At 50.2% G+C, this 23,379-nt stretch overlaps 1 protein-coding gene across 3 annotated transcripts in view; it reads left to right on the top strand.

Annotated features, from left to right (window-relative positions):
- Positions 1–21,388, top strand: part of PUS10 (pseudouridine synthase 10) — a 97,589-nt gene extending 76,201 nt beyond the window's left edge. For all 3 annotated transcript variants that reach the window (XM_075535842.1, XM_075535841.1, XM_075535843.1), the window contains 7 exons: positions 3,808–3,864; positions 4,690–4,766; positions 4,861–4,916; positions 5,895–6,012; positions 10,597–10,739; positions 12,512–12,611; positions 15,908–21,388. In XM_075535842.1, coding sequence (XP_075391957.1) covers positions 3,808–3,864; positions 4,690–4,766; positions 4,861–4,916; positions 5,895–6,012; positions 10,597–10,739; positions 12,512–12,611; positions 15,908–15,946 — 590 coding nt within the window. In that variant the 3' untranslated portion in view covers positions 15,947–21,388. The remainder of the gene's footprint in view (positions 1–3,807; positions 3,865–4,689; positions 4,767–4,860; positions 4,917–5,894; positions 6,013–10,596; positions 10,740–12,511; positions 12,612–15,907) is intronic.
- Positions 21,389–23,379: the final 1,991 nt, after the last annotated feature.

Here is a 23,379-nt window from a genome sequence, read left to right as displayed (position 1 = left end):
GAGTAGAAAGCCTCTTACTCCTTCGGCGTGGCTGGTGTCAAACCACTGGCCTTGCAGTTAGCAGCCAACACATAACCACTATCCCACCAGGGCTCCTTGCTGAGCAGCCGCGCTCCGTCTGTCAGTGTCTGTAGGTGGGCTGTCCTGTCACCTTGGGGTGGCACATCCTGTTGCCTACTTGTTCAGTCGATGAGTAATGCACTCTGACACTCAAGGTCAGCTTCCCTAGTGCATTTGTGACTTCCCTCCTCATGTGTCTCCTCTGTCACCTGCTGTAAAACTGCCCGTGGCTAGCTATGTATGGGTTTAAGACCAAACAGCTGGACTTGAACTTCTGGCCTTTCGTCCCATGGCCCTCCTGTCCATCTTTCAGATCCACCATTTGTCTCCTCCCCTCCCCCCCGCCCCCAGGCACAAGGGATGCTGCAGCCTCTTACAGTTCTCCTTCACGCCTCGGTTGTTCTAGCTCAGGGTTGTTGTCTTTGGGGATCTCGGTGCCTTTCACAGAAGGCTTAAGTAACTCACAGTATTAGAAAGCTAAGACAAAGTAGACTGTAAGTCTAGACACTTCATCCAAGTTGAAGCACGTATTTCCTGAAACCTTCAACAGCGGCCCCTCTTCCTCTGTCTGCTGTTATTCATCATCATCCCAGGACAGTGTTAAGGCTTGTTCCCCAAAGTATTTCTCCCTCTGGGCCTCAAGGTTGTTTTCCTGAGATTTCATTCCTACCGGTGGAGTGAGTACCTCTCTACCATAGTCTGGGTTCAGGGCTTCTCTGCCCAAGAGCCCAGCGCTCTGCAGTTCCTTCTTGATGGGCTGGGATTTGTGGGAGCACAGTTTTACGGGCCCACTCTGCATTTGAGGTGAGCAGAACCCTATCTGGGAGCCCTGTCGATCCCTTTCACCTCCCAGTCACAGGTTCTGTCCCTGTCACCATGGGACCGCCCCTGGTTACCTGGCCTCATGGCTGGTAGGGAGTGGGGAGTGGGCAGGTGAGTCTGCATCTTTCAGTTTCCAAGGTATCATTTCTAACTCTCTAGACCAGCGGTTCTCAACCTCTGGGTTGCAACCCCTTTGGGAGTCCAACGCCCCTTTCACAGGGGTCGCCTAAGACCATCAACCATTAAACATAAATATTTCACAATATATAATTACATATTGTTTTGTGATTAATCACTGTGCTTTAACTATGTTCAATTTGTAACAATGAAAATACATCCTGCATATCAGATATTTACATGACGATTCATAACAATAGCAAAATTACAGTCATGAAGTAGCAATGAAAATAATTTTATGGCTGGGGGTCACCACAGCATGAGGAACTGTATTAAAGGGTCGCGGCCTGAGGAAGGTGGAGATCCACTGCTCTAGACAGTGACAACTACTTAGCCTTTTAGGCACACACTGGTGGGGTTGTGGGCTAACCCCAAGTTCAGGGGTTCAAACCCAGTGGCCACACTGAGGGAGACAGATGGGCAGCCTCAGGAACCCTACAGGGTCACTATGAGTCAAAATGGACTTAGTGGTGGTTCTTTGTCCCTCAGGTCCCTGGGAGCCAGGGAGTTTGTCTTGGACTGCTCATTTAAAGGTTTGCCATTCGAACCCAACCAGTAAGGCCACAGAAGCCACACCTAGTGACCAGCTTCCCGAAGGTCACAGCCAGCACCGTTATGCCCTGTAACACCTGGGCTCACCACCGTGAGTCACCATGACTCTGCCCCAAGAGGTCTGGTTTTCTGGTTCCCGAAAAGGTCAGTGGTTGGAATCTACCTTCCACGCTCCATGCTCCGGTCAAGGCTGCCTGTCTCAGACATTGGCGCCTCTGCTTCTCTGCCTTCCAGCATCGCTGCGAGTGGGAACCACCGGCTCGAGGCGGCAGGGCTGGGGTGGGTTCTCCTGGGCTCCTTGACGGGGAGCGCCTGGTGTTGCTGTGGGCTTACTGCTCACTTGCCCATTGAAATCCAAGTGCAGGACGGGGGCGCCTTCTTGCGACTTACTGAGCAGCTTAGATTTGAGGCCTGCCCAGGGGTGGTCCGGCCCTTCCCAAGCCAGCCCAGCCCACTCCTCTGTGAGCCCTGCCATTTGGGTACTGGGGTGGGGGAGCAGAGGGGAGCCCACTGCCTGGCAGTGTGCCAAAGTGCGGGGATGCGAGTGAATAACTAGCCTCACTGCTGGGGCGCAACTGTGCACCTGGGCTGTCCCCGCGTACTCTTACCGTGCACATCGTCAGCTGCACCGCGCACAGTGGATGAAACGCGGTCAGTTGCGCTCCACCCCCGGGGGTGCCTGCAGATCAGAATGTGGTGATCCCCACCCTGTCACTGGCTGGTTTTCAGCCAGGCCTTTCTTCCTTCCCCATCTTCATCTGGAAGCTCCACTGAGTTCCATTCAGCCTCCTGGCAACACCCACCAGAAGTCAGGTGATAATGGTGCTTGATGGTCATTGGTCGGGAACCAAACCTGCCTGGGTCCACCGGGAACCCCTGCTGTCCCAGTAAAGCCATAGCTCCCTACAACAGCAAGTTTGACAGGGATAGAAAAACTGTGCCCATTCTGTTGGCCTTTGTCGCCTTAATATCTAACACAAACCCAAAGTTGTTGAGCCAAATCTGACTCAGACTCACCTTTTGGGATGGGTTTTCAAGGCTGTAGGTCACTGTGGGAACAGAAAGCCTCGTTTTCTCCCAGGCTGTGGGCTGGTGGTTCTGAACCGCTGACTTTGTCGTTAGCAGCCCAACACCATGGCCCAGCGATCCCTCTAGCACAGTGCTGTAGACACTGGTGCACTGGGAAATTCAAGTTTGCAGCTCCCAGCCTCTGTTCTGATGCCTGGCTGTGCAGTCAGGGATCCCAGAACATCTCAGCCTTGCGCAGCTTCTGGTCCGCAGTGCTGGCCCTGCTGTGCCCCTGGGCTCTGTGTGTGTTGGTCTCTACAGTGTGGGGTCGTTCACAGTAGAGGCTGGGCCAGACCGGCAGCTTCATGACCTGACTCAGCCACCTGCGAACAGTTTGACCGTGGGCCAGTTATCAGCCTCTCTGTCTCTGCCTCAGCCTCCATCAGTACAGCGGGCAGCCTTAGGACCTGCCCGGCCGTGCAGCAGGAGGGAGCCCAGCTTTGAGAGTAACTCCTGCTCACGGGCGTGTTTGCTGCGGTGAGAACGCTGAAATTATCCGTCTCGACTCTATTGAAGGGAGAGGCTGTGTGGCCTCTGTGAGGAGCCACAGATTAGCATCCACTAAATTTTTGTGGGTGTTTTGTTTAAGACTCAAACCTCCCGCTGACCCTCCTCCACTGTCTTTCATTGAACTCAAGTTTTAACAGTGTGCTTTGTTGTGTTTTGTTTTAGAGAGCGATGGCAGCTTTTCCACCACAGGCTTGTGGCCAGGTGGCAGCGTCTTGGTGGCACTGTGCCGGTGTCCTCCCTGTGGTGGTGCCATGGGAGGGCGGGGAAGGTCTGCACTAGAGGGCAGAAACGCCCAGTGATGCCGCTTGGTTACGTGGCCTTGGGAGAAGAACCCACTCCTTCAGAGGCTCCACGTTCTTGCACTTTGGGCCTTCCTCCTAGATTCTAGTACGGACTACGTGGCATGCTGCCGGAAGCGTGCAGCAGGGACCTGGCATGTAATAAGCACCCCTTGGTGGCTGGTGCTTTCTTTTTGCCACTTCTCTGAGAGGTGATGTGACTGATCCCGCTCCCCAGAGAGTCTCCTATAGGCTAAGACCTTACATTGTTTCTCTTTCCAAAGGTTGGGACGTTTGATTTCTCTGATTTTTCTTTTCCCCCTTTATCTGCTTTCCAAAGGTTTTAATTTCTCGTCCTCTGGAAGAGAAGATGTTGACGTGAGGACATTGGGAACCGGTAAGATTGCCACGGTACCGCCTGACTAGAAGGAACTGTCAGATGCTCACCCTCAACTCCCGAGAGCAGTCTCACCGCAGTCTCGTATTCAAAACCCACGGGGGGGCCGGGTCCAGAGGCTGCATTACTGCACTGCCTTTGTGAAGCGGGCAGGTCTCCCAGGGCTGTTCCTTCCCAGGCCGTCCGGGTGGCGAGCCCAGAGGTGATGAGAGACTGCCGCTTCATTCACTGGCACGGTGGTGCCTCCATAATTTTTTCCCTCCAAAAGCTGGAGAATTGATTGCTCCATTTAATAACATCTCAGCAGTACTGGTACAGTTCTCAGGAGGTACTTCATTCAAAAAGTGATTCTGCTCTCTTAGCCTTCATTCCACTCATTTTTTAAACATGCACCAATACAACCACAAGGATGAGAGTGAGTCCGCCCCTCCTCTCCTGGCCCACAGCATTTCTAGGCCCTCCCACTTCCACCCTGAGGGTTAGTCTAGGAGGACGGGTTTCAGCCTGGTTCATCTGGGCACTGCAGCGTGTGACGGAAACCCACTTCTTCCGTGGGTGTCTGGGTTGTACAGTGTCATCAGCACAGGCTTCTTTAAAGGACACTGGGGGCAGCAGACATTTTCACCGACTGCCTGGCCTCAGGCTTAGCAGCCCTCCCCCAAAGCTCCTTCTTTTCACACATCCTTCCCTCCCCCAGATGTAGCCTAGCCACCAAACTTTCAGTCCTGTGCGCTCTGCCTGTTTTCACACCTCCTAACCCCCTGCATTAGCCCAAATGTTAACGCCATCAACACGTTTCTGTTTCATGACGGGGTGCGCTGCCAGGAAGGCCCTTTGCAATTGAGCTGGTGAATCCTCATAGAGTACATTTCACTTCACAAGAAATTAAGGAACTTCAGCAGGTAAACCACTTCCATGACATGGAAATCATCCTCTTTCTGCAACTCTGTATCTGAGCTAGTGTTGCTAATGGCTTATCTTTTTCTGCTACTACAGAAAATTAATAAGTCGTCCAATAAAATCCAAGTACGGGACTTGCAGCTTGTCACAAGGTAAGGGTCATGCCCTCTGCCCCCTACCCCCACCAATTGGGAGATGACTTCCCAAGGCAAGCCTTGGTTGAAGATCATAGATCTGATGAGGGACTTGTATCTAGATACAGAAGCCTTATAGCTCCATAAGACATCAAGTAACTCAATAGAAACAGCAGGGATCTCCAGGCCTCCGAGGAGGACATACGGATACCCAGTGAGCACACGAAAAGACACCCAACACCTTTAGCTGTTAGGGGTGTACCACTCCAAACCACAGTGAGATCCCACCAGACAGCCACGAGGTGGCCCTAATGTCTCAGCTAGATGGTAGCGGGAGTAAGTGTTGGCAAGGATGTGGGAAAATAGAACTCTCACATTCCTGGGGTTGTGGGGGTGAGGTTTTAAGTGTGGCCACTTTGGGAGAGATTTGGAACTTCCTCAAAAGGTTTAAAGAATTCCGTATGACCCAGCAATTCCATTTCTAGACAAGTCTGGGTCTTGACTTGTGCGTGGATATTCACAGTCGCAGTGTCAGCTCAGGCAGGACGTGGAAACTGCCCAGGGCCACCGGTGGGTGCATAGATAAACATAGATAAGCACCGGTGGGTGCATAGAAAGGAGTACAGTACTGATGCCCCTGCTACAGCATCCATGAGCCTTGAAAACATGCAGTAAAAGGGGCCAGGCTACATGTCGAATAACTCAGTTTTTAAAGAAATGTCCACAATAGAGCCTTAGAGACAGAGGCAGTCCAGCCGGAGGGCCACTAGGCACCGTGTCTTCCAGAGGTGATCAGAGCATTCTAAAATTGCGGTGACAGTGAAGTAACTGTAAACAGACACAAAATCAAGTTCAAATGGCTGAACTGTGTGATAGGGGAGTTATATCTCAAACTGAGTTTGGTGTTGTGTGTGGGTGTGTTGGTTTTGTTTTGGGGAAGTTTTGTGCAAGACTTTGGTATGTTCAGACACACTTTCCGCTGTTGTTTGTGTTTAGAGAGGCCCTGGGACACATGAAAGAAGGTGAGGCAGAGAAGACCAAGACCTACAGTGCCTTAATCCGGACAAATAAAGCAATACGGGAGAAAGACATTGAATTCCTAAATGGCATAAAGGTATAGGAAGTGCTCTCGTTAATTTTTTCCCCGTTATTTATCTACAACCCACACAATGATCGATTGATCTCCACATCCCAGTGTGCAGGTCTTGGGGAGGGTCTTCAGACCTGGGTAGAAGTCTGCCTTTGCCATTTACCAGTCAAATGACTGGGCAGTTGCCCTCCGAGGCTGCACGGATGGATGCAAACCCTGCCTTAGCTGTTCTTAGCTGTGTGCCTTTGCACAAGTTACTTCACACCTCTGAGCCTCAGTGTCTTCGTCTACAAAATTCAGAGAACTAAATGCGTTTGATCAGGTAAAGCACTTAGACAGCACGTGGCGCACAGGAAAAGCAGCCGTGCTGTAGCTGATCATTTGGTCAGGTTCTGGTCAGTGGGTCAGTATTTGGTCATCGGTAAGTACGTCGTGAGCGCCGGGGACTCAGCAGGCCTGCGGTTTCTCCTGCGCTTGCCAGCCTCCGCATTTGGCAAGTTTCAGCCTTACCACCCTTCCGTCCCTCGTTTCAGTGGAAAATAGTTTGGTTTTTCTTCTCTGCCAGGTTCCCACCTTGCACGGGTTCAGGGTTTCTCAGGTGTTAACTGTCTAAAATAGAACTGATGTCATCAGCATGATGCTAAGATGAAGCACATCGCCACGATGGGGAGCTCATGTTAACTGCCTCCTTGTCCTTCTAGTGAGCACGTCCGTCCCCGCGGGCTGGCATATCTTGCCCTCCTCACTCCCGATGCTCTCTGTGAAGATCTGTTACTTCTACACGTCAGGAGGAAGCTTACCTAGGCAAAGGTGCATGCAGTGACTGTTTGAATGGGCAGCATCATGTAGCAATCTAGAGCGACTCAAAAGGGGTCCGGGTGGTGCGGTGGGCTAAGCTGTGAGGACGGAGGGCCACGCTCACTAGCTGCTCTTGATGAGGAAATGAGACTGCTTGGTGTCGTGAAAGGCGTGCCATCTTGGCCACCCCAAATACAGGGTCACTCGACGTTGGTGCTGGCTTGATGGCAGTGGGCTAGATCTGCCTGAGGGGTCACTGTCACAGCTCCTCTGTAGAGGGACTGTGGTGTTTGTTAGCCACCCTGTCCCATGCCACCCTCACGACGGCTCTTGTGCCCGGCCCAGTGTGGCTTCCACAGCGTCCGACCATCTCGTCGAGGGAGGCCACTGTCAACAACAGTGCGAGATGAATCTTTATTCACAAAGGAAAATATTACCGGTAAGAGCTAAAGGGGGAAAAAGCAAGCTGTAATAATAGGGTGATCCATTTTGTTTACACACACACACATTTGTAGAAAACAAATCATATGGCAAAAGCATATCATTAGGTTTATATTGATCACGAAAAATATAAACACCAATAGAAAGAGACAAAGGATATGAATAGGCAGCTGAAAGAGTAACCCTGGGTGGCCAGGAGTCACCTGTGAAGGTGTCACGTGGACATGGCTTTGTTCCCATCCTGGGATGAGGTATGGGAGGGAGGCGGGGGCTGCTGACGACAGAATGAAAGCCAGGTCTCCCTGCTCCCTGGCCGGCCCCTCCCCCCGGCTGCCTGTCTACAGACATCACACTCCCACCCAACGGCCAGTGTCTGAGATGTGCACTGTGTTCAGAGTTGGGAGGATCATCGAGCACTCTGGAAACACAGTGGCTGTCCTGCAGCAGGGAAGTGGGAGAATAAGTTGGAATAGGTTACAGCGACTTCAGAAGGAGCCCGGGCAGCTCAGTGGGTAAGCACTTGTCTGCTTGCCGGGAGGTTGTCAGTTCAAACCGGCAGCTCGGCTCTGAGGGAGGAAGCCCTGCCGGTCGCCGGCTTAAAGATCACAGCCTAGAGAAAGCTCACGAGGGCAGGCCTGGTGTGTCACCGGGGCTGCCATGTGTTGAAACAAACTCAACACCACTCCGTGATGTGTGTACCCATGCCTGAAAAAGGTCAGGGGCAAAGATAAGCGTACAACTATACCCGTGACTTTTAGGAACACCTGGAATATATTAAAGCAAACAAAAGCCTTGCCATTGAGTCAGTTCGGGCTCATAGCGACCTCCGGGCAGTGCTGAGCAATGTTTGCAGCAGAAGTGGTTGGTGGAAGCCATCGGGACCCCGGTGCGTTTGTGTACACGGCTGCATATGCTCAGATGCACATGGTGAAATTGTTAGGGGATGTACACATGCCGTTCAGTTTGCAGTCTTGGCAGGTAAAGGCTTTCCAGGTCTTCTGAACTGAATGTTCTATACGGCACAGTGAGGAGCTGGGTAGTGCTGCCAGGTAAGCATTGGACTGTTTATGCAAGTTGGCAGTTCAAAGCCACCTGTCACTCTTTGGGATAAAGAGGAGACTGCAGCTGTAAAGATTTATAAAACCTGGAACTCCTATAAATTGGGCTGTGGTGAGGCAAAACTGACGCTATGGCCATTGGCGTCAGGTGTATTGTGTGATGCAATAGACCCATGTTTCCTTTGTAATTTGAAATTCTAAAAATATCGAGGGAGGAAAATGAAAAATAAGTTGGTGGGTAAATTGGGTGGGGGAGTGACCCAGTTTTCCATACAAGTCATTCACCTGCGTGGAGAAGCTCAGAGGCACATGGCCAGGGCCTGGAGCACCATCTCCCACTCCTGTGAGGTTTTGTGGTTCTGCCGTTGGGCCTTGGGCCTGTGACCAGGGCCTCAGGTGATGCTGATAATCTACACAGGTACTGCTAAGCTTGCACAGCGACTTTCCCAGCCTCTCTCTTCTTTCCCTCCCGTGTGGGGAATCATTCAGAATCCCGAGGGAAATGAATTTGCGTGAAGAAGAAAAGTGCACGGTTTGAGAGAAACCATAGAGTTGATGAAGAGATCTTGCTGAAAAAGAGGATTTCAACAGATCTAGACGGAGTGTTAGATGCTGAACGGGATGAGTCAAGGGCCGAGCTAACAGCAGGACTGTGGGGACGAGTTGCTTGCTGTCTGGGTCTCCCCTGCCACCTTGGGGTACCTGGGCAGGGGCTGTTGCTCCCTTTTGATAGATTAAAGAGCTTGAAGATGCTTATTTTTCATTGTGAATTTGGGTTAAAACTGTTTTCAAATATTCCTGTTGGTACCAAAACTACAAAAATTGAATTACCCCATTCTGAGAAAATGTTACCTTGATACTTGTCTCTCTCTTTTTCTAAAAGAGCAGTCAACTTCCAAGAAGGAAACAAAAACCCATGTATGTGGGGTGTGTGTGTGTGTGTGTGTGTGTATGTTTCTGAAAATTCCGCAGGGTGAGGTAGAAGGGGACAGCTCAAGTCAGTGAAGCAGTTTCCATTTGTCGGCCAGAGACAGACAGACTCAAGAGCCACAAGCTGGAGTTCCCGTTCTCTGGGCCTTAAGTTCCTAGCAGTGCGGGGTCCACTTCCATCACAGGTTCTGGGAGTGGGTCGGGGGATGGGCGCGCGTCATGTCACGTGGGCCCCGTTGATTGGAGACTTGAGCGATGGCAGGTCAGCTTTGCCCTCTCACTTTGTGGTCGTTTTGTCTGCAGAAGTTAGCAGCTTATCACAACCCTGAAAGCCCTGGCTCAGGGCTCTGATAAAAGCAGTCATACCTCCCAAGTGCTTTCTGTGGTGGAGAACTTGGGGTGGGGGGACCCAGAAACCCTTCTTTTCTCAGCAGGTTCCAGGTGCTTGCTAAGCATGTAAATGAAGGAGTTGTTCCAACGAGAAACTGCGGAGAATTGAAAGTTCTTAGGAACCCGCACTTCTGGTTACTTGCCTCATCTATTTTTAAAAACTTGGCGTCTGACTGACCTTTTTCTTTTCCTCCGTATTTTGCGACGTAAAGGGAAACCTTTCATGTGCATGGATTGTGAGAACGTAAGCCCGTGCTCCTGCACCAAATGCCTTGAAAAAGACACACGGTGCCATTCTAGCTCCCTGGGCCGGCGGCCTGGCGTCCCAGCACGCGTGTTTGTCATTCCCGTACTCGGTTACAGCCCAGGGCCCCATGGGGCCGGTCTGCTGGTCCCTGGGGGACTGGGGGGGGGGCGCTGTGAGTCCACTTGGACTCGGCACCCCGTTGTGTCGCCGCACACTCGCCCCGTGAACTTGGGCGCACGCGCTGGTGGCGCAGATGGCCCGTCTTGTGCAAGCCCCCCGCGTCTCCGGTTCTTTTGGGTTAGGGCCCCGCCGACGTGAAGGGTAATGCGTGCAATGGTACGTTACACACATCTAGCGTGCAATGCGTGCAATGGTAAATGCGTTAAAATGCGTGCAATGGTACGTTACACACATCTAGCAAGTACATTCGGCCTCCAGGTGGCCCTTGCGTAGGTCGCAGTAGCCCTGCCCCCAGTTTCCAAAGACCCCTATTTACGAAGGCCGACTGCTGCGTCTCCATGGCACTGAGGGGTTTAAACCGCCAACCTTACGGTTAGCAGAGCGAGCACTTAACCACTGTGCCAGCAGGTGCTGAGACGCTGCTGCTGCGGTTAGACGCTAAGGGCGCGCTCCTTGGTGTCAGTCCGCTTCCACCCTGGCAGCGCTGGGTGGGGTCCCCGGAGAGAACAGCTGCGCCCCCGGGCAGCGGAGCTCTGACCCCGTGCTCTGTGTGTCCCCCTCTAGGACCTCAAGATCGAGCAGAAAACGCCGCTGCGGGTGCTGCACCGGAGGCCCCTGGCGGTGAGGGCGCGCCTCATCCACACCATGGAGACGCGCTACGTGGACGAGCACCACTTTCGCCTCCGCCTGAAGACGCAGGCCGGCACGTATCCTTGCTCGGAGGGAGCCCCGCACACCCGGCGCCCTTGGTCTGGGGCCTCGAAGGGCAACCGCTCGATTGGAGAATAATTCATCTTGTTGTTTGAAGTGTTGACCCCACCCCCACCCCATCCCCCACTACCGCACCTTGTGCTTTTACAAGATGTTGTAAACCAAGAGGTAGCAACTAGTCCAGTGTCAGCCTTAAAAGATATTTAATAGTTAGGCACTTAAAGATTATCTAATAGCTACTCAGAAGGTGCCGCCGAAAAAGGGCGAAGATCCATGTCTGCGAGGTCACAGCCTGGGAAACCCAGGAGTCTCAGCTCGCCGACCGCGGGGTGGCCATCGCCACCAGCGGAATGATTCCATGGCCTCTGGTGCTCTGGAGCACGTGTCACTGTGCCTCCCAGTGCTGAGCACGCACGCGGCACACGGAACACGCTTGGGAGGGGTGCATTCAGGTCACATATTCATGACCACATATTATTAAGTCCCACCAGCATGGAATTGGTACTGCCTATCAGTTTAAACTGCATCTGACCCCTGGCTCGTTGTAACAAAGCCACGCTTCCTGCACGTGCCTTGAGAAAAACCCACCCAAACTGGAGGCACCCTCTTATTTGAGCCCATACACGCGGTTATAACAATACCGTTGCCCACACTGCCATCGTTTGCAAGCACGGCCAGGAACTTTGCCTGTGTTGTAAACAGCCAGGATCAAGATTTAGAGTTAAAATGTGCACCGTCCACAGCTGGTAATCTGACCAGAACCTGACCCTTGGAGTGTGTCACTGGAGCAGAGCTGCTGACTAAACGGTCCCTGGGAGCTCCAGCAGGCTCGCCTTCTGGAAGGTGTCCCTCCTCTTTGCTGGCCGGTTTCTTGGGCGTATATTGCTTGGGGGTCAGCTCCACTCCCACAGCATGATGTGATAAAGGGCTGGCTAAAGGATGTGAAGGTAACAACGTCCACACGGCACGTTTCCCGGCATACAGCGTCCTCGCGGTATTTGCAGCTAGGCTTTCTCCACCCCTAAGGGGAGCACATTTGCTTATTGTGGATCGACTCCAAAGACATCTGATTTCCTCTGCAATCGTTCGACCTCATCCCGGGAGTGTGAATGTCATCTTACCACTAACCGAATTAGTAATGGATGTCAGTATTTGAAGACCAGGGAGAGAGAGAGAAATGCTTCTTTAAAGAGGAATTCACTGAAGTCTACCAACATGTGAGCAAAGCACCTGAACTTAGGCCCTTCGGGAATTCCTCGGAAGGGTCCTATTCACGGCTGAACTTACAGCTTTCATGTCCTCCTCTTCCTCCCACCACTGGGCCATGCCACAAGGACACCGCTGCGACATCATTCTGTGTGTGATGTGAGTGGCAGAGCCCAGCTGACACTATTGACCAGAGAATGGAGCAGAAAGATGACAACATGGAAGACAGGGCTTGACAACAATAGTTTTAAGTTTTCTACTTTATAGGATGGAATCACAGCTAATTAAAAAAAAAATCAATGCCCAAACTTTGGCACTTGGAGACGAGCTCTGAGGGAACAAGAGTCGCAGCCCTTGGTAAGTCTGCTGTCATTCGGGTCCGGCTGATGGCAGACTAGTAGAAACCGGCCTGCCATGGCTTATTTTCCCAGGCAGTCCTCAGAAGGCATGGGCTCTGGGAGAGAAGAGCCTCTCCTTTGTAACGTTTCCCTGTCACCTAGCAAGTCCCCCCACCAGTTGCTACTGCGTGGGCAGTGCCATTTTTTCCTTAAACAAAGCCCAGCTACATCAAAGAGCTTGTCCATGGCGACTTTGGGAGGACGCAGCCGAACATCGGCTCCCTGCTGAGTGTGACCGCTGACATTCTGGAGCTGGACGTGGAGGTAAACGGTCTGATGGGGGAGAGGGGAGCCCAGTCTGCCAGTTACCCATTATGGTGCTGGTCACGCTGGTCGGTGTTTGCGCATGGGCACAGTCCCCTCGTACTGCATACAGAGACCACCTTGTGAATGTTCAGCTCTGACAAAAGCCACACTCTCACTGGTCCTCCTGGCAAAGTTCTGGCTAACTCACTGCCCCTGCTCTGCCTGTGTCTTCGATCCTAAGCCCTCACACCAAGTCAAGGAAGCAAGCTGCAGAGGGCTGTCCCGTGGCCTCTGGAGTCCAGACCCACCGCTGACATTTTATTTTATTCCACACGTGTTTTGTAGAGAATGTAAGGCAGCCTCCACAGAAACCTATTCTGATAGAGGTAGAAAATAGATTGGGCCCAAACAGCTCCCTACAGGACCTCACAGAGGGGTCCAAGTTGACAGCGCTGAAATCGGGTGAACTCTGGAAGAAGTAAAGGAGGCCAGCATCTTGCACGTTAGGAGAAGTGGGTAGTGTTGCCCCGAGTGGACACAGCTGTGGCCGCCGTGGGTGCCCGGGTGCTACCAGAAAGGATCTTCCATGGCCCTGCGGGCCAGCACAATGCTGCCTGGAGGCTGCGGGGAGACTGAGGGAGACTGCCGATTTAGGGAAAGCCCCACCTGCATTCGTTTTCCTCGCCACTGTAATTCATAAAACAGCCGAGGGTCCTCACAGCCCCACCAGGCTACTGTTTCTCAGTCCCGATTGTGCACCAGAATAACCTGGGGTACTTAAAAAAAAGAAAATTGCCGCCTCTCCCTGGCCCTCAACCTACAGACCGAGTCCAGTCAGTCATGTTTGATGTTTGGGCCCCAGAGACCTTCTGCTAAGTTACAGGGGGAGCGTGGTGTGCAGTGACAGCCCCACTAAGTGACAGAGGGAGCGTGGTGTGCAGTGACAGCTCCACTAAGTGACAGGGGGAGCGTGGTGTGCAGTGACAGCCCCAGTAAGTTACAGGGGGAGCGTGGTGTGCAGTGCCCCCCCCACTAAGTTACAGGGGGAGCGTGGTGTGCAGTGACAGCCCCACTAAGTGACAGAGGGAGTGTGGTGTGCAGTGACAGCTCCACTAAGTGACGGGGAACGTGGTGTGCAGTGACAGCCCCACTAAGTGACGGGGAACGTGGTGTGCAGTGACAGCCCCACTAAGTGACGGGGAGCGTGGTGTGCAGTGACAGCCCCACTAAGTGACGGGGAACGTGGTGTGCAGTGACAGCCCCAGTAAGTGACAGGGGGAGCGAGGTGTGCAGTCACAGCCCCAGTAAGTTACAGGGGGAGCAAGGTGTGCAGTGCCCCCCCCACTAAGTTACAGGGGGAGCGTGGTGTGCAGTGACAGCCCCAGTAAGTGACAGGGGGAGCGTGGTGTGCAGTGACAGCCCCAGTAAGTTACAAGGGGAGCAAGGTGTGCAGTGCCCCCCCACTAAGTTACAGGGGGAGCATGGTGTGTGTGCAGTGCCCCCCCCCACTAAGTTACAGGGGGAGCGTGGTCTGCAGTCACAGCCCCAGTAAGTTACAGGGGGAGCGTGGTGTGCACTGCCCCCCCCACTAAGTTACAGGGGGAGCGTGGTGTGCAGTGATCCCCCCACTAAGTTATAGGAGGAGCGTGGTGTGCAGTGCCCCCCCCACTAAGTTACAGGGGGAGCGTGGTGTGCAGTGACAGCCCCACTAAGTGACAGAGGGAGTGTGGTGTGCAGTGACAGCTCCACTAAGTGACGGGGAACGTGGTGTGCAGTGACAGCCCCACTAAGTGACGGGGAACGTGGTGTGCAGTGACAGCCCCACTAAGTGACGGGGAGCGTGGTGTGCAGTGACAGCCCCACTAAGTGACGGGGAACGTGGTGTGCAGTGACAGCCCCAGTAAGTGACAGGGGGAGCGAGGTGTGCAGTCACAGCCCCAGTAAGTTACAGGGGGAGCAAGGTGTGCAGTGCCCCCCCCACTAAGTTACAGGGGGAGCGTGGTGTGCAGTGACAGCCCCAGTAAGTGACAGGGGGAGCGTGGTATGCAGTGACAGCCCCAGTAAGTTACAAGGGGAGCAAGGTGTGCAGTGCCCCCCCACTAAGTTACAGGGGGAGCATGGTGTGTGTGCAGTGCCCCCCCCCCACTAAGTTACAGGGGGAGCGTGGTCTGCAGTCACAGCCCCAGTAAGTTACAGGGGGAGCGTGGTGTGCACTGCCCCCCCCACTAAGTTACAGGGGGAGCGTGGTGTGCAGTGATCCCCCCACTAAGTTACAGGAGGAGCGTGGTGTGCAGTGATTCCCCCCACTAAGTTACAGGGGGAGCGTGGTGTCCAGTGATTCCCCCCACTAAGTTACAGGGGGAGCATGGTGTGCAGTGATCCCCCCACTAAGTGACAGGGGGAGCGAGGTGTGCAGTGACAGCCCCACTAAGTTACAGGGGGAGTGTGGTGTGCAGGGACTCCCCCCCACTAAATTACAGGGGGAGCGTGCTGTGCAGTGCCCCCCCCTACTAAATTACAGGGGAGCGAGGTGTGCAGGGACCCCCCTCACTAAGTTATAAGGGTGTGCGGTACACAGGGACACAGGCGGTCCCCAGCAGATCCTACTTCGTGTTTTTTGCACAGCAGCCCCCTGCTGTTCACACAGTAGTGTCTCCAGGGGTCTGTAGGAGATACACCACATACAGCAGGAGGATGCGGGAGCTTCCCTCCTAACAAGTCTCTGAATCTGCTCTGTGAAGCAACTCAAGGAGGAAGAAAAGATCTCTTTCCTGTAACTATGGAAGGCGCTTGTTACTGTGGGACAGCACAGGCTTTTGTGGTTTCATGGCTTGAAGCACCAACCCTGGGTAGGAATAGACCAGTTGGATTTAAAAAGAAATGTTACAAGCAATGAAGTGAAACAGAGATCCTTCATCTTGTTCTAGTCCCACAGACACTGTGTTACGAAGGCAGGAAGGGAGACTGACAGGGAGCAGGGATCGGAGTTGCTGGCTGAGATTTCCGAGGGAACGTGGGTGTTACCACCTAGATGTTTGTGCTCCATCACGTCGTACATTTAAACATGTTCATTTACTCTGTTCTGAGAACAGAAGACACCGTAAGCAGTCAGCTGGTGCTCAGTTAATTCATTGACTGAGCTGGGATCAAAATTCCCGAGAACGGTTTGTATAGGGTGTTACATTGTCGTCTTTACTGGTTTTTCCAAATGCTTTATTCCTGGTGTAGTTTATTAAGATGAAACAAGCTGATCATTACGTTTCTGCTTGCTACAGTCGAAATGACTTGTGTAAGGCCCTTTGTCTTCCTTCCAGTCTGTGGATGTGGACTGGCCCCCTGCCCTGGACGACTAATGGTCCCTTTGAAGACGAAGAGCCAGGGCTCGCCCGGCAGGCTGTGGACTCCCGTTCAGCACGCAGTGTACGGCGGCCCTGTACCCGCCATCGCGGTGTCTCGGAAACCATCTGGATCACGTTGACCTGTGATTTTTAAACTTGCTGTTAACATCTCAGGATCTCTAGGTGTATATGCGTAGGTGTTAAATTGCTCTACGGCTGTCTTATCAATCCTTCTTCCCCCGCTCCAGCTCTTGCAAAGCAAAGTGTGATGAAATCATTTGCTTTTAATTATTTCATTTAGAGAGGTCTGTGCACACATTCCTTCTCTGTTCGTCGTAGAAGCTACTTTTTTGGAAGTTCAGATTTCCCACCGAGTGCCACCTAAAACCCTATTGCTGTCAAGTCCCTTCTAAGGCAGAGTCACTACCGGGAGGCAGAGCAGACCTGCCCCGTGGCGTTTGCAAGGCTGGACACAATCTTTCCGGGGAAGCCGGCTGCCGCATCCTTCTCCCACGGAGCACCTCTGGGGCTGGGGCCACACCACCGACTGTCTGCCCAGCAGCTAAGCCCTGACCCACTGTGCTCCAGGGCTGCTTTCTCAGAGACACACCACCTTTACAGTACGACGCTACCTTTTAAAATGACCTGGGTGGAAGTTTCGTCTATGCAGCCACACTGACTTAGGCAGCACCGTCACCTGTACGAGTCTAAAATATCAATGCCAATCGGAGGCTCGCTTTCCCGAGCAGCCTCGAGCTGTTGCCGAGAGAAGGCCTTCTGAGTGCGATTTGTTGGAAATTAAAAGCTTAGGAATTAAGGCATGTCATGGAAAAGTAATTTCACCAATCTTTTAAATAAGGAGACACAAGTGCCTACACCTATTGAATATAACTTTAATTCCAAGGATACGCTTTTCAAAAAAGTTAGATTGCCGAACTGGTAGTATATTTCAAGGTGCTTCAATATAAGAGGGTAAGTCAAAAAGTATCGCTCCTGGGGTTCTAGTTCACACCTGGGCCATTTATCCCAAAGTACGTGTCTTTGCCGTCAGTGGGTGGCAGCAGGCAGACAGGTTCCCCAGCTTCACACGCTTGTCTTAGTCTTGTTAGGGTGCTTTCTGGAAAGGCTGTGTGTGTGTGTGTGTGTGTGTGTGTGTGTGCGCGCATGCGCGCGCGCCATACAAAAATCCACTTTTGGGGTCAGGGCCAATACTGACCGACTTTTTAACACAAGTCAAGAGGACGTCTTCCCAAACCGGCACAGTTCTGCAGCCAGTTCACAGGAACACTGGCCCACGGGACCGCCTGGTAGCTCGAGTGAGCACTAGAGGAAACAAGACCTCAACCTCAATCACTGAAACACCTGCGCTGACCCGCAGACCCTGCCTGGGCAGACCGCCGGCTCATCGTTGATGTGGGAGCGCCTGAAGTTGGGGTAGGACGTGGTTTGGCATCTTCCATTGTTATTAAGTGCCCATCTTGGCCTCGGCAAGCGGTGTATGGTGACCACCTAGCTCAGAGCTGGTCTTTCTGCCTTGTAAGCAGGGAGTAAAGCTCAGGGAGCTTTTATTGCATGAACTGTAATGGAGGATGAGTCTTAGATTTTGTAGTGTGATCCAGAGAGCAAGGTCCATTCAAAACAGTGCCTTCTGAGGGGATCTGCCACACCAGTTAAATTCAAAGCAGACAGGTCAGCTCAAAGTTAGGATGACTTCTGTTTTGGATCCCAAGGGGGGCACCCTTGCTAGATTTTCTCAAAGGACACAGGACAATCACAGAGGCTTATTATGACGCACTCTGGAAGAAAACTGAAAAGTGCATTAGTGAGACAAAGACCAGGAAACTTCTTCCTCAGGAGTCTTCCACCCTCACCCCCACGTCCCACTGTGACAATGCACCTGTAGGGCTGTCCTACAAGGATGTTGTTGGGAAACTGCCCCAAGCCTCACAGCTTCCTCTTGCCCCTCCACTTGTTCTTTGAGTTTGGGAAACAAAAAGAGCAAACCGAGTCCCTCATGGGCTTCAACAGCTGTTCAGACGTGGTGGGAACTGAAGAGCGCAACGATTCTTCCTGGGGCCTTAGAAATGCTGCCTTCTGCAGTGTGGAGTCGTAGAGGGCCGCTCAGAAACATCAGCTTCATGTTTTGATACTTTTGCTTAATAAAGAGTTCTATGAATTTTGTAGCAATACATTTTGACTTACCCTCTCTTGTGCTTCCCTTTCAAACGTAGTGCTACAGCTGCAGTCTCGTTACAAATATGAAAACCAAAGAATAGAACGAAATGACTTGTCTACAATAGTTACTTCCTTATCTAGGACTATGGACCTTCTATGGACGTCGCTCAGGTCCTTTCTAATAAACCCTGTACTAAGGTCCGACTGTGAAAGAGGCTGACTTTTGGAATTTGCATACCAAATCGGAGAACCAAGACTATTTCATAAAATCTCAAAACTACCATTTACTAAGACAGCATCTGTTGATGGTGTGAAGAAGAAAGACAGGTTAAATAAGAAACCCAGAGATGGTCATTGATGTCTGCTAAAGAGCTGCCATGTAAAGATCGTGTCCCAGACTGAAACAGTCCAGCTTGTTGTAGAACATGACTTGGATAGTGTTGGGTTCATGTCCCGTCTCAAATACATTTTTCACTAGAGGAATCAAGAACATGTTGAGTGTTGATTTAATTGACATAAAGAAGCCAGCCTATCGCTTGAAAACGGTTAGGTCTGACTGGTAGTAGATTTTCAATACCAGAAGACGAGAAAGGGGGTCACAGAACGCAACCTCTGATAAAAAGAACTTGTGTGTGAATGTCTTAGTTTCTAGGGAAATTTTTACTTTCAAAGGGATTTAAGTCATTGGGAAGACAGTTTTATGCACACTTCTTGGTCAGCTTTGAAGCCTGTGGGCCTGCAAAATGGTAGCTACCATCAAGGCCCTGCCCAAGCTTACATGAGAAGACTGCTGTTCCGAAGTGTGTCGGTTTAAGCAGAATGTCAAAACAAGTAAACATTAGCTATAAATATTGTACTAAATGTTCAGACTATAGGACAATGGCTGTTAGTCTGTGTGGGGCTCTGTTTATGCTGAATTGGGATTGTTTACTGATAGTTGTACTTTTTCTCTGTAAACAACATTAATACTAGTTTTATGATTTTCCTTGTATAGCTGTTTAAATTAGCAGATGTTACTGATACTTTGAGAGTGGGTTTTGTTTTATTTCTTTGTATGATCTCTTTTTCCCGAATCCAATCTGTGGTCTACTCTAGGAAAAACATCAGCTCTGAATACATGGAAAGTAAAAAACAAAACAAAAAAACAAGTTAGTACAATGAAAAATTTCTGACTTTCAGATAGTTGGTTATTCTTGCAAGTTACCCTTAGTGATTAAACTTAGTAATTTTACTAAATTAGCAATTAAATTTCCTTTTCCTAAAAGTATTTTTTCCCACATAACCCTTTTTTCTTTTTTAGCAGAATTTTTAAAATTTCTAAATCTAAGAATGAAATGTTATGCAGACTTTTCTAAGTTGATTTTTTAAAATGGTACTTTTTTATTATGAAATAAAACTTTTTTTTTTGAAAAAAAAACTTTGATGGCATTTTAATCTTAAAATTTTTTTTAAATAACAGGAAACTTGCCGGGAAAGTCTGAGGCTTTCTCCCGGAATCACTGGGCACATGCATGTGTAATTTCCACACACAAGGGCATTCTTCTACTTATCCACAGAGCAGCGGTCAAAACCAGGACTTTACATCACTACCTAAGCCTGCACCTCCCCCCCCCCCCCCCATTCAAGCTTTCTAAGTCCAACCAATGTGTCCTCCACCACCATGGAATTCACTTTAGGGATCCTATTTACATTTGGTGGTTCTTCACACACCTTGCACCCTGCCACTGCCAGTCATCCCTAATTGTAAGCACTTTTCACCTTTCCATTTTTTCGACGCCTTTGCCAAGTTTAGGTCAGGTGTTTTGTAACATTCCCTCAATTGGGGTTTGCCTGAGTGTTCCTTCCAGGAGACTGGGTGGTGGTGATGGGGGGTGCCTTTAGCTCCTGCTGTTCTTGTTCCTTGTCGGATGCCGTATAATTTCTGTTTGTCCAGCTGCTGGCCACAGGGCTTTCATCAGCTTATTATGGTTACGTCTGACAAGCGCCTCTACTCAGTAATGCTCCGCTTTCGTTTCAGTATCTTGTTATTAAAGACCATCAGACTTGTGAAAATCACCCACTGGTGATATCTGCCTGGATCAATGATTTCTAAAACAGGAGTTTCTAAATCCATCTTGCCTCCTCTCGGTTGGCAACCTATCGACAAGTAGAGTGTTCCCTTCATCAGCTGTTTATATTGAGGTGCAGCGGGTCTGATCATTCGGTGGGCTTTAATCCGCTACGAACATCTAGCTGATGTTCAAAATATTCACAATTTGGTCCGTGGAAGCTCCACCCTGCTGGCTTGTCCTTCGGCCATCAACCCCTCCTCTGTTCCTACTGATACAAAATGGAATTCCAGGCTTTTCCTGTTTTCCCTGCACCAGACTTGGGATGGGCTATTTCACTAAAGAGCTCTGGTTACTTTTAGAGGAAAATGGTTGGTAGAAACCAAGACCTGAGCACTTGGTGTGTTCATGTTGTGATAATGTTTCTCCCAAGCTCTGGCATGGAAAACACACCCACCCACCCGTGTCTCTACAAAGCTAGTTTGCACCAGTGCCTCCAATTCCCATTCGAGTTTTCTCCCGTTCCGTATTGTAACTCTTTTCTGATGGTGAAAAACTGGCTCCTCTTATTGTGAGGTACCGTCCAGTCTATTCAGACTCCCAGCAACCCTGTGTCAACAGAAGGACACATCCCCACGAGGGCTGGGTTTCACTCCACTGCGGCAGCCACCTCTTTTTCACTGACCCTCTATTTTACCAAGTTCCCATTAACCTCAAGTGTGTTTACGTAAAGGACCAGGCCCCTAATAAATAAGCAATCTCCTGTTGCCACCTTGTTCCACCAGATGGTTCCTTCCTGCTCCAAACTGTACTCCGGCACGGAGCCACCACCCAGGTCCTCTGCTGACGCCTACTGGACCTTGCTCAGATCAGGAGAGGGGTACGCAGATAGGAAAAGGGATTTTTGAAAAAGGAATTGCATTACTCTACAAAACTGTCATTTCAAAGGGAAATTTATGTATGTAATTACATTCAGCTGTAACATTAAAATGTTTCTAAGCAACCAAAACTATTTTCCCCATAAAGAAAATGCTATTAAAAATGTGGTTAACAAGGGTTCAAGCAGAAAGCAAATGTTTTGAGAGTGATGCTGGCAACAAATGTCCAGATGTGCTCGACACAATGGATGGATGTAAGGATTGTAATAAGAGTTGTATGAGCCCCAATACAATGATTTAAAAACAGAGTGGTTGAAAAACAGCAATAAAATTTTACAAAGGGTTTTAGATTTTTTTCCATTTATTATAGTACCAAGAAACAAAATCACTGTATACAAAGATATTACAAAGATAATAAAATAAAATTCTGTACAAAAGGCATTTTTGACATTTTTCAACCTATTGTATCTTGATACACTGCTAACATTAAATAACTGAACAGTACCTGAGAACTTTAAAAATATAAGTGCCTCAAATTCATGGCTGCCATTAAACATAAAAATACAAACAGTAAAAAATCTGCGAGTTGCCCTTCTGCTGGGATTTGGTGCCTCGTGGCCAACAGGATTCCCTAGTACATTCCTTTGGAACACAGTCATTTCTAAAGGGCTCGCCTGCTCTGAAGCAGGCGCCTGAAGCCTCGTTTGTGCTCTCCTCTCGGGCTCATCTTACAGCTACAGTGTGCAACTGCCAGCGATACTGTTACTAAAATCACTGACAGAAGCAGTGCTGTCTGGAACAGAATTCCACAAGACGCTGCAGCCATATGCACGGCGTGTTACGTTTCATGCACAGGTGTACCATTCTGATTAGATGAAGGGGAAAAAAAGTCAGGACACGTGAGATACTTTCATCAAAATTTGCATATTATTTACCTCCTGATAGTTCTGAAAACAATTTGGTGGAGAGCCAATTTTTGCACCGATCAGTCTATTGTTCCTAGAAAGGTGCTCAAGTGGCAGTTATTGGTTTTAATGGAAACCTTTTAGATTTCTCAGTGTGTGGAACAAGTGATAGACAAGGAGAGCATGATAGAATTCTACCCATTTGGACAGATACAGACTAGGTCGCGTGGGTTTTCAAAGCTACATACAGCACGACTGCATCTTTAAAAAGTCAAACACGTGATTCTTCTTTAAAAGGAGTAACTGGGACTTGTGCATGACCCGAGGGTGGGTGGGGGCATGAGTGGATGGGTAGCTATGGTGTCTACAGACATGGTTGCTTCTGAAAGGCAATTTTACCCACTGCTAAGGGTGAGCTTTTCACCTAAACTCTACTGCATATACATATTAGTTGAGGCATAAAAACTGGTGTGGACACCCAGTACCTTTCCCTCTGATTAACTAACGGCTGCTGGCCTTCTGAATAAACAGCATACATTTTTCTATTATATGTGATTTAAAAAGAAGTATCCCAAATTTCCCTCATTTACACACAATCTCTGAAAATAAAACATCAGAATTCCTTCAGTGGCAACGTTTATCAGTTGTGATGAAACTCAGTTTTAAGAAAACAGTCAAATTACTCCCAGTTCCTAATCAACATTGGCAAAGAAGTAGGAAACCCACAGCACTGGCAGTCACTGATCTAACGCTCGTCTCTTCCCGAGACAATAGGAACGTGGTTCAGGAAAGAGTGGGCCAAAGAAGGCTCTCCAAACCTGAGCAAGAGACAAGCCAGGGCTCTAAAGAGTCTTCCTGATGCAGCTACAATCTTGGTCACTTTATGTGGCTTCCCTGGCAGAATGAGAAACTTGGATGTGTATTTGGATTCGGGATTAATCAGGCAGCAGGACATGTACAGGTGTCGGCTGGCTGCCTCACCAGACCGCTGTAGCACTCTGCAAGGTACAATCCTGGTCACCACCCCGGGAAGCAGGTGGGCTGGGTACAAACGGTACAAACGCTCGACTTCTGAACGGAAACTTCTCCAGCCTTTCCACTGCTCCATCATATTTAACAGCATGTGGCAATTTCTTGGACTCTTGTGACAAATTAGATGGCACTCCACGGCAGCCTGGGTCACTGATTCCAAGCCACAAGGAAAACTTTTGTTCTCATAGGTGCTAGCACGTGAAAGTCCACCACACCTTAGCTACATTAGCGCACCCAATTGAAAAGAGGAACGCCTTTGAGAGCAACACTAGCTCAGCATTAGACATCCAAAAACGTTGAGAAGTGGTTTCTTGCAGGAATGCTGCAGAATAAGGTGCAGAGACAGTCCATGGAGGAAGACAGGTGAGTCTGCCACAGGCAGTGGGGAGCAGCAGTGTCATGGGGATTTC

Source organism: Tenrec ecaudatus, chromosome 17 (assembly GCF_050624435.1).
Source record: "Tenrec ecaudatus isolate mTenEca1 chromosome 17, mTenEca1.hap1, whole genome shotgun sequence".
Lineage (NCBI taxonomy): Eukaryota > Metazoa > Chordata > Mammalia > Afrosoricida > Tenrecidae > Tenrec > Tenrec ecaudatus.
This window is presented reverse-complemented; position numbering and strand designations above follow the sequence as displayed.